The 15,409-nt window shown below is 46.3% G+C and overlaps 1 protein-coding gene across 1 annotated transcript in view; it reads right to left on the reverse strand.

The window, feature by feature from the left end:
* Positions 1-15,409, reverse strand: part of PNPLA7 (patatin like phospholipase domain containing 7) — a 124,412-nt gene that overhangs the window by 67,738 nt on the left and 41,265 nt on the right. The window contains exon 20 of the mRNA XM_034067558.1: positions 3,724-3,837. Within this exon, the coding sequence (XP_033923449.1) occupies positions 3,724-3,837 (114 nt within the window). The remainder of the gene's footprint in view (positions 1-3,723; positions 3,838-15,409) is intronic.

Raw genomic sequence — 15,409 nt, forward strand, 5'->3', positions numbered from 1 at the left:
ATAAAATCAGGGCATTACTGAAGCTTTCCATGGCCCCAGCTCTGCTAAACACTCTGCTTGTCACACAGTCAGGGAGCTTAGCAAGGGGTCTCCCATGAAAACTTCCGACAGCTGGAGAACTGCTGTGACAAAGCAAATGTTCGAGGCTCACTCACAACCATTTCCAGCACCTTTCAAATGCTGCTACAGCACACAGGAGAACTGAAGCTTTATCCTGGGGCTCTTTGAGCTTCTAACACTTGTGATCAATTGTGTCTTGAAGAAAAATGGCATTCTCACATCACTGCTGTGATTAAGCCCTCGCTCCTGCCTGCCTCGTGTTGGGCAGCTACAGGCGGTGACCAGGCTCCCAATGAACATTTTTCTTCTCTCCTTTTCACATCCACTTCTACAGCCAAGAAAAAACTTATCTGAATGGACCACAAGGATAAATACAGAAAACTCTAGAAGCATGACCTCTCCTGACCTATTCCAGTGCTACATCAAGCTGAAATAATGCGATGCACAGTACAGCCAATGCAGAAGAAAGCGTTTTGAATAGAGGACACATTACAGATCGTGCTTTGAGAGGCAGATAACCCCAGGGAAGGCTCCATGCACCTCAGGAAAGCATACAAAGGCAGCAGGACTCACTGTTCAGGATGGGTGCTGGGTTCTGCATGTATTTAAATCCCAAGAACAGGCATAGGGAATTAAAAGAAAGATGCAGAAAACCTGTGTATTTTGTAGCATGCAGAAGGTTATCTCACAGTTCCCCTCCTCCCCCGGCTCCTAAGCAATTTCTCAGTGCAATTTCCATCAGTTACAGCAGGTTTCAAGTTCGAATCATAAAAACAATCTCAGCTTGGTAGAGGCAAAGCTAATCTAGGAAATGTGATCCAAGCTACATGCTGCTGTTAGAACATCTCTATAATCTGTTCACAAATGCTGCGCTCTTGCTACTGCTTCGAAGCTGCTTTGAGGTGCCAAAAATCGTGAGCTGATTCTCTGTCCTACTTTCCAGAACTGAAGGCAGTGATGAAAATAGAAAGAATCAATTCCCTTCCACTCCTGCTACACTGAAAAGCTTCAAGCAGCACCAGAAGCAAGCACGGAGGCTGTCAGAGGAGCAAATGCTCTTACTGGCTGAGTGCCCTGACAGCTACACTGGAGAGCTGGGCCCTCAGGCAGGAGCTGAGCCTGGAGAAAACAAGGAAGTTTTGCACTGTGAACCACTTTCAGTAGGGAATGTCTGGGATGCCATGTGAAGACAGGCTGAGAGACTTGGGCTTGTTCAGCCTGGAGAAGAGAAGGCTCCTGAAGGGGAGACCTGAGAGCAGCTCCAGTGCCTGCCTGGCTGCAGGAAAGCTGGAGAGGGGCTTGGGACAAGGGCCTGGAGGGACAGGGGAATGGCTTGAACCTGTCCGAGGGGAGACTGAGATGAGCTCTTAGGCAGAAGCTCTTCCCTGTGAGGGTGCTGAGGCGCTGGCACAGGGTGCCAGGAGAAGTTGCAGCTGCCCCATCCCTGGCAGTGTTCAAGGCCAGGTTGGACACAGGGGCTTGGAGCAAGCTGCTCCAGTGGAAGGGGTCCCTGCCTGTGGCAGGGGTTGGAGCTGGAGGAGCTTTAAGGTCCCTTCCAACACAAACCAGGCTGGAATTCTATAAAAGATGCTTTTCTGATGTGCAGAGAACTGACAGGGAAACCCCCCATCCTGCTGCTGAATCACAAACAAGCTCCTGCTACCTTGCCAGTTGTTTCAAACTCCTGCACCAGCTATCCCTTCATTGCTGCAGTACTTCTGGATGGATGAGGAAAACAACATCATAAATCCTGTGTGTAAATCATTCCACTAGAATAACAAGAGGGAAAACCAGACAGAGAGAAATCACTTGGCACATCCCCCTGCTCAGCACTTAGCACTACCTCAGGCATAGCATTTTAAGAGGTTATAAAACCAAGTAACATTTTTTCAGCCTTTCTAGAGAGCAAAATCAGCTTTTCCTCATTACCCACCTGCTGCAATTTCAGTACCCCACCATTTGCTCTATCCAATATGGTGAATAGCTCACACCCTTCTATCAAGGAACAACTTTATCCATTTGAAAACAGTTGCCATGACTTCCCTTAATATTTCACTGTCGCTTTGCCTTCGTAGGTGACTTTTCTAAACACTAACCAGCCACCTTCTGTGTGCTCTAGACTCTCTTCTCTTGGACTGCCTCTTCCTTCGTATGTGCTGACACACACACACATATATATATGTTTATATATATATAAATATATATATATAAATTTATATATATGCAGTGTATTTTCCAGCCTTTCTCAGCCTGTCTCCATAGCAGAGGAGGTGCTCCAGTTCTCAAAGCATCTTCTGATCAGCTTAGTTACAGAATCTTAGAATCCCAGCCTGGTTTGTTTTGGAAGGGGCCTTAAAGCTCCTCCAGCTCCAACCCCTGCCACGGGCAGGGACACCTTCCACTGGAGCAGCTGCTCCAAGCCCCTTTGTCCAACCTGGCCTTGAGCACTGCCAGGGATGGGGCAGACACAGCTTCTCTGGGCACCCTGTGCCAGCGCCTCAGCACCCTCACAGGGAACAGCTTCCTCCTTTTATGTCCACAAGTTGAACAGTGCTACTATATCATAAATCTAAGCAGGAAACCTGTTACATCAAATAGAGAAGATGAGGCTCAGAGGACTATTCAAGAGAGACCCCGAGCACAGGAGCGCCTTAACAACCCACACCACAAGTTCAGAAACACTTCAGCCAAATTAATGCTCACAAAGAAACCAGGAAGATTATTTGTCATTGATATAACTTCTGAGCACCTACTGCAATAATAGAGACAAAACCCCACAGCTTTTGTAAGAGGAGAGTGCATGAATATAGGCTTTATGTTATATGGTTAAAAAAACAGTCATTAAAAAGTTACTGTGCCCTAGGAAAGAAGCAGGATGCCAGGATTTATGCAAGGATTTTAACTTGGTTTACTACTTTTGCAGGTCTTTTTAAGACACGTGGCAAAGTAAGTATATGCCTTAAAGACAGCAAAAAGAAAAATAAGAAATCATTTGAAGTAACAGCATTAAAAAGCTGCCTTTAAGGTTAATGCAACAATTTAGTGCTTAGTATAATGTCCCTGATGCACTTAGGGACAAAAGAATTACATTTTGAGTCCGTCAGACTCCAGTTGGGCAGGAGGGAGGTATAATGCCAAGTGAATTACAGGAGACAGATAAGTTGATGGATTCACAGGGAGCAATCCCAGTCTTCAAGACAGACAGATCTGGCAGTCACAGAATAAGGACTGACAGCCTAAAATGCAAGGGAACGAAACCCAAAACCCAGTATCAATGCTCTGGGAATAAAGGTACGTGTAGCCAAGTGCTAGCTCCAAGTCCAGGTGAGCAAGACAAATGAGTAACAACATTTTAAAGTGATTTTAGAAGTCAAACTCCATTTAGTATCAATAGCACTAAGTGATTTCCACTTTGCTAAATAAGCATGGCCTGCATTTACATGAGCTCTTGCCAGACACACAAAACAGCCCTGCAATAAAGCATGCTGAAGTAAGAGAAACTGATGAAAGCCTGGTATAGATCAGATCAGGCAGACAAAGAAAACCAGATGTTTCTCAGTATGCATCAACATATAAAACCCTCAAAGGACTTGGTGCTAATGGAGAATTTTAGCTCCTCAGACATCATTTGAGACAGACTGAACTGAGTTTTCATTTCCTTACCTGGGGGAATTTGCGCTTGATAGATACCAGTGCTCCCTCAGGGAGTTTGGCAAGTTCAGAATCTCTGACGGCGTGTACTGTGGTGGCTCTGGGTTGATTGGTTAATGCCTCTACCTGAAAGAGTACACAAGCAGAATATGAAAGAGAATCCACAATACGCTGCCAGAATCACATGTCAGGATGAAGAAATTGAACAAATCCCAAGATCCAGACTGTCATACTTGCTGCTCACACACATCCAGAACCAAATGCTGCTTTCCTCCAAGGGGGCTGCAGAGGGAGCTTTCTGAGGCATGTCTACCTGCAGCAATGTATTAGAATCTCTGCTCTGCTGGTGGAAAGTTACGTTTTCACAGATATAGAACACACAGGACCAGACAGACAGTACTACAAGAGAGAGCTCTAGGGACAGGCCAAGGGGAATGGCTTGAACCTGCCCAAGAGAGAGGAGACTGAGATGAGCTCTTAGGCAGAAGCTCTTCCCTGGGAGGGTGCTGAGGTGCTGGCACAGGGTGCCCAGAGAAGCTGTGGCTGCCCCATCCCTGGCAGTGTTCAAGGCCAGGTTGGACACAGGGGCTTGGAGCAAGCTGCTCTAGTGGAAGGGGTCCCTGCCCGTGGCAGGGGTTGGAGCTGGAGGAGCTTTAAGGGCCCTTCCAAGACAAACCAGGCTGGGATTCTATCAAATTCCAGCACCAACAGTGCTTTTGTTACAGAACATGGAGCTCAGACACACACAGAGTTAATGCAGTGTGTACATGATCCCCTGACCAATGGCTGAGCGGTGCCCGGTGCGCTGGCACATCCCTCTGCCCACTGTACAAGAAAATGAATTTAAAATACACAACTCCATGACCCCACTTCCACCAAGGGTCTTCCACACTGTCAGAACACTGCACGTGCACAAACCATTCAGCCAGCCAGAACATGTTGATCGCCAACATGCATCATCAGCCCAGACAGCTGAGCTCAACCTGCTAATATTAACTCTCCTACTGTAGGGGAGTTCCACCAACACCGTCCTGTGCAGGAAAAAGCACACAAGTACATTTAAAGTAACTCTGTTTTGCAAGGCCTTCCCTGTATTTCTGTTCCCATGCCAGGAAGGTTTTGTTACATTTAGTAAGAATAAACATTTTTGATATGCATTTTAAACTAACTAAAATAATCATGGTATAGCATCGCAGCTTTGTTTGGGTTGGAGGGACCTTAAAGCTCCTGCAGCTCCAACCCCTGCCATGGGCAGGGACCCCTTCCACTGGAGCAGCTTGCTCCAAGCCCCTGTGTCCAACCTGGCCTTGAGCACTGCCAGGGATGGGGCAGCCACAGCTTCTCTGGGCCCCTTGTGCCAGTGCCTCAGCACCCTCCCAGGGAAGAGCTCCTGCCTTAGATCTAACCTGAACTTCCCCTGTTCAAGCCCACCACTCCTTGTACCATCCCTACACTCCTTGATGAAGAGTCACTCTCCACTATCCCTGTAGGCCTCATTCAGATAGAAGGGGAAAAAACTTCACGGCATCTTGGTACATACATTCATAGAGAAACAAATCCCTCTTAGGTTCCCCAAATGGTTGTATAACATCATCTGGTTTCTCTCCCCCTACTTCCAGCTTTTTATTCTGGTTTTTGGTTCTGTACTTCACCTTTTTTATCCTGCAAACAGGTGAACAGGTACAATCATTAAAATAACACCTTTCCTCTCAGCCAGTCACCATCTGATTGAGTTTCATTTGTTAAAAGAAGACAAACACTCAAACTGTCTCAGATCCCTTTCCACTCCTCCTGTGATATATGAGTGCATAACATGAACTGTGCTCCAAAGGGCTCAAGTCTTTCAGAAAAGATGAGATTTGCAAAAAAGGGAATTAAATTCTAACATTAAAACAAATCCTTGGGATTTTTGCCCTCCAGACTGTGACCTCGTCTTGTCAAAGGGCTCCCCAGGCAGAGCACAGGGGGGTGGAGACCTTTCCAAACCTCCTTCACAAAAAGACCTTTAGATCTTTGGTGCAAAAGGTATTTGCAGCACCACTCGTGTTATGGACCTTCTGGACTGTAGGGAATTTGTTGACTGTAATTCCCAACTGACCGCAGAACATGGAACTCGTGCCATTCTTACAGCTACCAGCTGAGTTTTGCCATCAACATTGGTATTTGCATTTGAATACATCCCAGTGTTCTAGAATGGAAAATACCCAGGTCCCAGACACTGCACACCAAGACATGAAAATTTTGCTTTCCCCTCCAGTATTATCATCTTCGTTCCCAATCTCCATTTTTATAATCTCAAACTGTTAATAAAACACATCCGCTTCCCTGGAAGTGAAAGGGCTCTCACTCAACATGCGGACTATCTGTAGGATTATCCTCTGCCTTCACTCCATCTCTCCCCTCTTCACACCCCATGGTTATAATCTTCTTTGCATGGGTTTTCGATTTTCTACACATAGGAATCTGCCAAATACGTGTTTGCCTATTCTCACCTTTTCTGGAGATCAAAACCACATTCTAACACTGAGTCATAGTTCTCCCTGTAAGTGACATTTTTCTTTGTATTTGTTCTTAATAAACCATTTCAGATTCCATCTACTCAGAGGATTTTTTTCTTGCTTAGAAAAAAGAAGTTTCAGGCAAATGTGTACTTGAAACTATTCCAGTCTTAAGCCACATTCAAAGCCCTGGGCTCCTCTCTCCAATGAACCTGTTGAACAAGTTTTCTTGGTTTACAGGTTTGAAACAGCACAAGACTTTGAGATGAAGCCTGACCTTGAACATGACTAAAACCCACCTGCAGTCACATCAACCCTGTAGGATTATCTCCTTGGTCATAAAGAAGAAATGTAACATTTTGATCACCCAGCAGAGCTGCAGCAAAGTGCCCAAAGACACCTCCATAACAACATCAACACACAGATGTGTCAAGAAATGGTATTATTATCTCCTAAATCCTACTCAACCCGGGAGGAGTAAATATTTGTCTATATAATTACCCAAGGGCCCCTTCTGAGATCCTCCCCAGATCCCCATTATCATCCTTTACCCACACACGCATGAACACAGCTACAGCATTTGCTTGAGTGCAAGGAGGAATCCATGGACTCTTTCCCACCCCTTTTCAAATCCAAGTCAATGAGGTTTATTTTGCTTGAGGCAACAGCACATCTCTGGTTCATCTCCTGTAACATCCATTCCTTCTCCTCAGTAACAAGTCTCTGAACAGTTCTGCCTCACCGCCCATTTCTGATCTTCTCTTTTTAATTCACCCATAGCCTTGCTCTTCCTCTCCAACAATCCTCCAAGCTTTCCTGGATCCACACAAGGCCATCACCTCTTCTGCTCTGTCTGCACTGGCTGCTCTTGTCTTTGCCATCTTATAACCCAGTGTTGTTCGTTCTTCCTGCCTGCTATAAACTCATCTAACCCACTTCACAGTGCTATTTCCACTCGGAAAGCATCTCTCTGAAATCTAACTGCTGCATCATATTTTATCAGCCATACAAACACACTGTGCATTCTGTTAATTGCTCCCCTGGCTCCAAGGTCTCCCCCTGAGCTCCTCAATTACAGCAAACATAAACACCTCCTCTCCATCACACCCTCAAGAATCTGTCTGTCCATCGTTGCCTTTAGCTCCGTTTCCCCCAAGAGCTGAATGAAGCCATGCCTCAAATGCTGTATTTTGCATCAAGGAGCACGTGTCAGTCCAGTGTTACACGCTCCGTGGTTCTTGTCATCGATAGCAGATATTAGCATGGGTGATGGTCCCTCAAGCACTGATGCAGTTCTGTTGGTCCTAACACTAGCAAAAAGGGAAGAAAACCAGAAACCCAACCAGCTATAGACCTATGCTCTTTTTACTGCTTCTGTTAATTCTGACAGCTCAGTTTCTCCTATCTTCTCTTAGTTCTGTATTAAATAGTGACAAAACCACGTACAATGCCTCCATTGTGCACAATGCATGTGATTCACAACCCTGGCTTACAAGTTCTTCACAAAGAAAAAATGTTATTATAAATGTTTTAAAAGGAGGAGAAAAAGCAATTTATATTCTCATGACCTCTTCTGACTTCATTTTCAACAGCCCATCCTGACAGTTCTTCTTACAGCTTTCCAAATTACACTCTTGGAAAGTGAAAACCAGCAAGTGTCGTCTTCTGCAAGTGGGTCTAATTACTCCCAACTCCTTTTTGAGCTACAGCCAACAAACCACTTTGAATATGTGCTTAACTTGAAGTGTGTGCATAGCCCCAGTGCAATAAGCACAGCTATTTTCATGCTTACCCTCAAGCAGCTCTGAGACTGCATAGAGGACCTGACCAGAACTGGAGCTGCTCTATGTTGATCTGTCTGCTGACAACAGAACCTTGCTCTTCCATACAAATCCAGCCTCACTTTAACAAGTCATTGGGTGACTTTCCTAGTAGCCAGCAAACAGTAAAATTAACGTGATTTCAAAATAGTTTCTTGTGTTGTTCATTTCTTTTCAAGTGAGTTTTGAAGTATGGCTGGTACAAGAGAAGACAGGTCCAGTCTGAACTAGCAATGCAAGTCAACAGGGCTCTGTTCATGGTCACAGGTCCATTCACCACCTTCAGGCATATATATATATATATATATATATATAAACACATATATACATACATATATATGCTCTTGTGGCTCTTCCCAGGCACTCCCTTCCCATCCAGTTTGTAATACACTGCGTCAAGTTCCTCTCCATTATGGCCAGAATTCCACTTGACAATCTTTCATTATCTCATACATTGTATTTCCATCTCTCATGTCAGTCTTTTCCTTGATACCAGCTCACAAAACACAGCAACCTCTCCACGCTGAGGGTGCCCTGTGTGTCAACCCTTGCCCTGCCAAACCCCAGCCATGGTGCAGTACAAGGGACCACCTCTTACCGCAAAGGAAGAAAGGCATGCAACGCCTATGAGCCTGGGAAGCAGGACAGCATCCCAAGGATGATTAAATGGTGTAGCTTAAACTCTTCACCTTCCAAATCCTCGTTCACAAAAGCCACCGCCACCACCTCTCAGTTAGCTCGGTGTTTGTAGGTATCAGGTTTTCACGGTCACACAAGAGGCTCTGGCAAGACCTAGCAGTCACTAGACATGCACCCTCCCACACAGGAGATCGGTCAGGACACATCCTGCAGTGCTTCAACAGAAACAGCATCACACCTACTTAAAAGTGTAGGACATGGAAGGGACCAGGATGAAACACACTGTGCAAGGAAGCGTAGATGCACCCATGAAGGCACAAGAAGTATCAACACTGACATCTGCTGATAGTTTAGGAGGCTTAAGGGAAGGGATGAGCAACCAGTGAGTTGTACAGGTACCAGACAGCAGCCCCGTATCCAAGTGGCCAACAGCAGAGGCACAACAGACATATGCACATGGATTTTCAGAGTGTCTTTGCCACAACAAGGGCAGGAGATGCCACTGCTGCAACTGGACACAGCAATGGAACATGATCAATGTTGCATGAAGGGCAACCAAACACTACACACAGCATTCTTTTTCCACTTGAAGCAAACTACCCTTCTTCAGCTCATTTGCACCTGAAGCAGCAGAGGATGCTACTGTCAGAGGTGCTTCCTGAAGTCATCAGTTTGGAAGGATCCGAAACATTAACTTGTTTGTATCAGAAAAGGACAAAGGAGGAGACATTGCTGGAAGCAATGAATGAGTGGGAAGAGCAACCAGACAAGCTGCAAATCGATGCTATTTGTGGGAGCAGTGCCAGGGCTGAATGCAGTACACCATGTACTCTTGAAAGTTGTTCTAACAACCACCTTCTGCAATCTTTCATGTGCCAAGTTAACCCTGTGACTGAGGACATCCTGCACTTTCGCAGTGCAGGAAGAAGAATCTGAACCTCCCTTTCTCACTATATATATAAATATATATATATATGGTTCAGTGTGAGGTGACCCTGCCCATGGCAGGGGGGTTGGAACTAGATGATCTTAAGGTCCTTTCCAACCCTAACTATTCTATGATTCTACTATTCTATACATATAAATATAAAATAGTTATATAAATACATACATATACACACAGTCATGTGTAAGCGTTATGTCTGTATGTGTAAGTGCATATACAAAATGCATGTAGAAATTAAATAAGCTGAGCTTGCTACCTTGTGTAATGAAGGCAGTGGAATCATATTACAGGTTCTCCCCAAAGGCCTGAGCCTGCATTTTGTAGCAGTGCAACGACAGCCCTGTGGCACCAGTGAACGTCATTAAGGGACAGAAAAGGGGAAGGTTATAGCTGGGGCAGGAACCAGTCCTACCTCATGTATTCCTACAGTCCTACCTCATGTATTCAAGTTTCACTCCTTATATATGTGTGGCTATAGCAAAGATGGGTACTTGCATAGAATCCCAGCCTGGTTTGTCTTGGAAGGGACCTTAAAGCTCCTCCAGCTCCAACCCCTGCCATGGGCAGGGACACCTTCCACTGGAGAAGCTTGCTCCAAGCCCCTGTGTCCAACCTGGCCCTGAACACTGCCAGGGATGGGGCAGCCACAGCTTCTCTGGGCACCTGTGCCAGCGCCTCAGCACTCTTATATACGCACATTTTGCTTCCCTAATCCAACATTACAGTCAAAACACCACAAAACATCCCAAAAGCTCTCTGAAGCACACACACAAAACACCCAACAAATCCAACAGATTCATGCAGGTTTGAAGAGTCTTTGTAAATGTAATCCCACTGACAGGGAGGCAGCAAACTCCTCTGATGGTGAAATTACACCTTGATTTCAGCAGTGGATGAAGAGATAAAGAACACTATGACCTGCTCATATCCCTTCCAACCAAGATGAGATCTGATTGCCAGTTACTCAGTTACCATTACTCAGCTTCACACGCAAGAATACTAAAGCCAGCTGGAACTTCAGCAACAACCCTCTCATCTTCCACTGTTGACTCTTCCCCTGTACATACTTTCTGTGGCTTCTGCTGGACTTGGATGCTTGCTGTTAAAAATGATGTGCATTTCTGGAGGAATGTCATGAGGGAGGAGTGGGGGGAAGAAAAAAGCTTTATCTTAAATTTTCATGATCAGTTGAGCCATGTAGCTGCAAGGGGACATGTGAATGCAATGTTAGCCCTGGCCACTCACCAGCCAGCTGAGTCCCATGCTGCATCTCCCAAAGTGGAAGGCAGAAAGCAGCAGGAGGCAAGGGAGGTGGAAGATTGTCCTGAGGCAGGATCAGGAGTTGCATCATTGCTTGACACTGGCAATGATATCATCACAAGGGAGTCCAACAGGAGGGAGACATTAAATAGCTTAAGGAAGGACAGTTGAATGTATGTAATCACCTATCAGAAACCCAGCAGGTCACCACCTTATCACTATCTGTCATCAAAGATCCTCATACTCAAAAGAATTTGGCTAAGGAGATAAAGCTCTTGGCAGTTTTATCTGCGACAGCTACAAAGCCAAGTGACTTACCCACATAGCACTAATGCCAGATAATGCAAGACCAGAGCCTGGCAAAGCTGTGCCTGTGGTTTTCCCAGCCAGCACTGAGACCACTAACCTGTCCCACAAGAACAAGTTGTGAATGGTCTCTTTCTTTCATCAGCTGTTTAGAACTTGAGGAAAATGAAGATAAAAGGTAAGCTGTTGTGAATAAAAGAATATATTATTGTAAAGATAAGAGTGGGGAAAAAATAGAACCCACAGGTCACATCGTAAGTGAAGGTGCTCGTATGAAAGAAAGGTTCAGATGGCTCAGACCAGTGACTTGAATTCAGGCAAATCCACCCTCAGGAGGGATTTGGAAATCAGGACAGTGAGCTTCTCACTTCAGTCTGACCTTAACTCAGCTGTGCAAATGAGAACTCATTCCCCAGAGCTTCCCCTGTCTCCGTTGCTGCCGGTAGATACAAGGGGGTTGCTGCTGTGTGCTCTGGGTTTGGGTTGGTTGGGTTTAGGGTTTTGTTTGTTTGGGTTTGGCTTTGTTTTCTTAAAACACAATTTCACACCTAAGACCCTGCTAGAAAATAATATTTTTTAGTAATGCATTATCAAGACAGATGGTGGAAAAGATGGAAAGAGAACACCTCCTTCTCCAACCATGTCTTGGACATCAGCCGCCTCCAGTTTCCACAGATACCGGCTGCACACAGAGCGTGCCCGAGGCACCATCAACCTGAATTAACCCAAACCATATCTTTTAGTAACTTAAAGCTTTAGCAAATGAAGTCGTCTTGGTTGGAAAAAAAAAATCACAGTCAAATAATTGCCCCAAAACTATTCACATGCTCAAACATGACCCAGAAAAGCAGCCTGCAGAGCGGCCCTCACCCAGCAGTAGGGCAGTTGTTTCATACAGCATCACTCATCAGAGGAGGGAGGTGTAGATAACACTAACAATGACAAAGAACAAAGGCCTGACAAGTGTAATCCTGATACGGGTGTTCCCTTGGAGGATTACTCAGCAATTAAAGATTTCTGTTAGTGTTACATTTCAAAAGCGCAATGCTCCAAGCCCCTGAGGAAATGACAAACCATTTACAGATTCTGCTCCCTGTTCAACTTTCCAGAGGCATAAAGGCCATGCACATTTAACTGTACTAATGAGATGAACAGCTTAACCTCTAAAATAATTAAAATAGCTATTATTTCTAGGATATGAAGTGTGATTTCTTCCACAGCAGAGCTGCTGTGCTGCAGCAATGACACATAAGGGTTCTGCAATTTATCACTCATGCTGCCCTGTGTTAAGATAAAATCTAGTACACAAATGCCTTTCTGCACTTGCTTTGCTATGTTGTTACCCCAGAACAACTGGATATATATCCTACTATTAGGAAGGGGAATTCTGGTTGTTAAAGAGAATAAGAAAAGATCTTGTACAGAATCCCAGAATCAGGTTGGAAAAGCACTTTCGGCTCATCCAGTCCAACCATTCCCAGCACTGCCAAGGCCACCCCTAACCCATGGCACTGAGGCCTCGTCTCCACGCTGTGTGAACACTTGCAGGGACGGTGCCTACAGCCCTGCCCAGGGCAGCCTGTTCCAATGCCTGAGCACCCTCTGGGGCAGGAACTGTTCCTCAGCTCCATCTAAACCTGCCCTGGTGCAGCTTGAGGCAGTTTCCTCTTGTCCCATCCCTTGTTCCTTGGGAGCAGAGCCCAGCCCCTCCTGGCTCCATCCTCCTGTCAGGCACTTGTAGGGAGCCATCAGGTCCCCCCTGAGCCTTCTCTTCTCCAGACTGAACCCCCCAGGTCCCTCAGCCCTTCCCCATCTCTCTTGTGCTCCAGGCCCTGCACCAGCTCCATTGCCCTTCTCTGGCCCCACTCCAGCACCTCAAGGTCTCTCTTGTAGTGAGGGGCCCAGAACTGAACACAAGATTCGAGATGCAGCCTCATCAGTGCCCAGTGCAGGGGGATGATCCCTGCCCTGGCCCTGCTGGTCACGCTGTTGCTGATACAGGCCAGGATACTGTTGTCTTTCTTGGCTGCCTGGGCACAAGCTGCTCATGTTCAGGTCCAATCAGCACCCTCAGGTGCTTTTCCATGAGCAGAATTCCAGCCACTCTTCCCCAAGCCCAGAGGATTGCATGGGGTTGCATGAACCACGACGTCGCTGCAGCTTGCCTGCTCCATGGGGTGCTTTGAGAGCTGGCAGGTCTATGGTTAAGGCACTGCAGACAAGTGGTAAGAGGCAGGTGCCCACCAGAAAGTCTGGCTATAAACTACATAAGAGCCAGCTTTAAAAATACTCTAAGCACAACAGCTGTCACCAAGGCCCCTAAGAACTGCTGGCACTGAGTCATCTTCCCAACACTGCTGCCATTCTCCAGGAACCCAACTGAGACAAGGTGTTGACTTGCATAAGAAGCCAACTGCATAGAAAGTTCTGACACCTTCAGAAGCAGGAAGGGAGCAGGCAGTATACAAATAACTTATCCTGTTGGAGGTTATTCTGCAAGAGCTTGCCTGGATTTTATCCTACCATCACACATGAGTGTCCTGCCAACAATGCAAAGAGCAAAGAACACCCATGGCAACAGATGCATGCATCCTGTCACCCCTCTGGGACAACTTGTTCTGCAGGTTGGAAAAAATATTGAAGAACCGCTCCAGCCTCATCAGTGATGCTAGGAAAGCACTAAATGTCACAGCCTGGGCCTGTTTGCTGGTATCCACAGGCATATCAATGGCCTGAGAGAGCTGGGCTGGATCAGCCTGGAGAAGGCTTCTTAAGGGGAGACCTGAGAGCAGCTCCAGTGCCTAAAGGGGCTGCAGGAAACCTGGAGAGGGGCTTGGGACAAGGGACCATGGGGAATGGCTTGAACCTGGCCAAGAGAGGGGAGACTGAGATGAGCTCTTAGGCAGAAGCTCTTCCCTGTGAGGGTGCTGAGGCGCTGGCACAGGGTGCCCAGAGAAGCTGTGGCTGCCCCATCCCTGGCAGTGTTCAAGGCCAGGTTGGACACAGGGGCTTGGAGCAGCTGCTCCAGTGGAAGGGGTCCCTGCCCGTGGCAGGGGTTGGAGCTGGAGAAGCTTTAAGGTCCCTTCCAACCCAAACCAGGCTGTGATTCTATGGTAACAAAGAAATAATGTGTTAATGAGATCAAGGTAACGAGTAAAACCTACAGTTTGGAGCAGTTAACCAAGATCCAATCCCTAGCAGTGTTCAAGGCCAGGTTGGATGAAGCCTTGGGTGCCATGGTTTAGTGGGAGGTGTCCCTGCCCATGGCAGGGGGGCTGGAACTGGATGATCTTAAGGTCCTTTCAAACCCTAACTATTCTATGACTCTGTGATTCTAAGATCAGAACCAAAGCAGCATCATCCAGGGAAAAAAAGAAAAAAAACCCACCAAAAACAACCCCCAAACCAACCAACCATTAATACAGTCATTTTAAATCAACTCAAGGAAGAGAAGCCCTTCCACTCTCCAGACACACAGCTGGCTTTTCCAGTTTCCTCTGGGGACACCTGGGCACAGCACTTGTGAGTCACCCTTTAGCTCACATAATGATTAACACATCAACATCTTTCCACAAGTGCTTCTGCAGCAACAGCACCAACAAATAAAAGATTCCGCCCCAGAGGGGTCAAATTCTCTCAACTGTATCTAAGAGATTCCTTCCTGTCCTTTAAAAACTACCTGGAAGGCTTTCAATCACTTTTTGACTTGATTTGACCAGATACTGCAACTGGGGTTGCCCATGGAGAGGGACAGCAGCAGCAAGCAGTGGGCAGCATCCCTCCACAAAGGTTTTTATGGAGCTGGGATCATTTTCCCCTGACATAAGTGTCCTTGTCAGCTCTTCAAGTCCCCACCTGAAGGCAAACTTCAGTTTCTGATCTGTTCTTCTCCCCCTGAACTGACAGACCTCCGAAACAGATGCCATTGAGTCAGTACAGAGAACAAAACAGTTTGAGACACAAGTTTAGCCTTGGGAGCACACACACATGCTTGAAAAATAACATCTTGTCTGAAATCCTTCAGTTTTTCGTGCTTTTCTTCTGCAAGCAGACATGGCAGAGACTCATCTCCTGCATCTGACACATGGCAGTTTCAAAGCTCTGAAATAAAGACAGTAAACAAAAATACATCGACTACATCGACTCATGTATCTTTCTAGGGCCCGTGGGGGTTCTTGGAGGGGCTCCAGTGAGGAACATGCCACCAGGTGAGCATACCACCAATTACC

This window comes from Melopsittacus undulatus, chromosome 11 (genome assembly GCF_012275295.1).
Source record: "Melopsittacus undulatus isolate bMelUnd1 chromosome 11, bMelUnd1.mat.Z, whole genome shotgun sequence".
Lineage (NCBI taxonomy): Eukaryota > Metazoa > Chordata > Aves > Psittaciformes > Psittaculidae > Melopsittacus > Melopsittacus undulatus.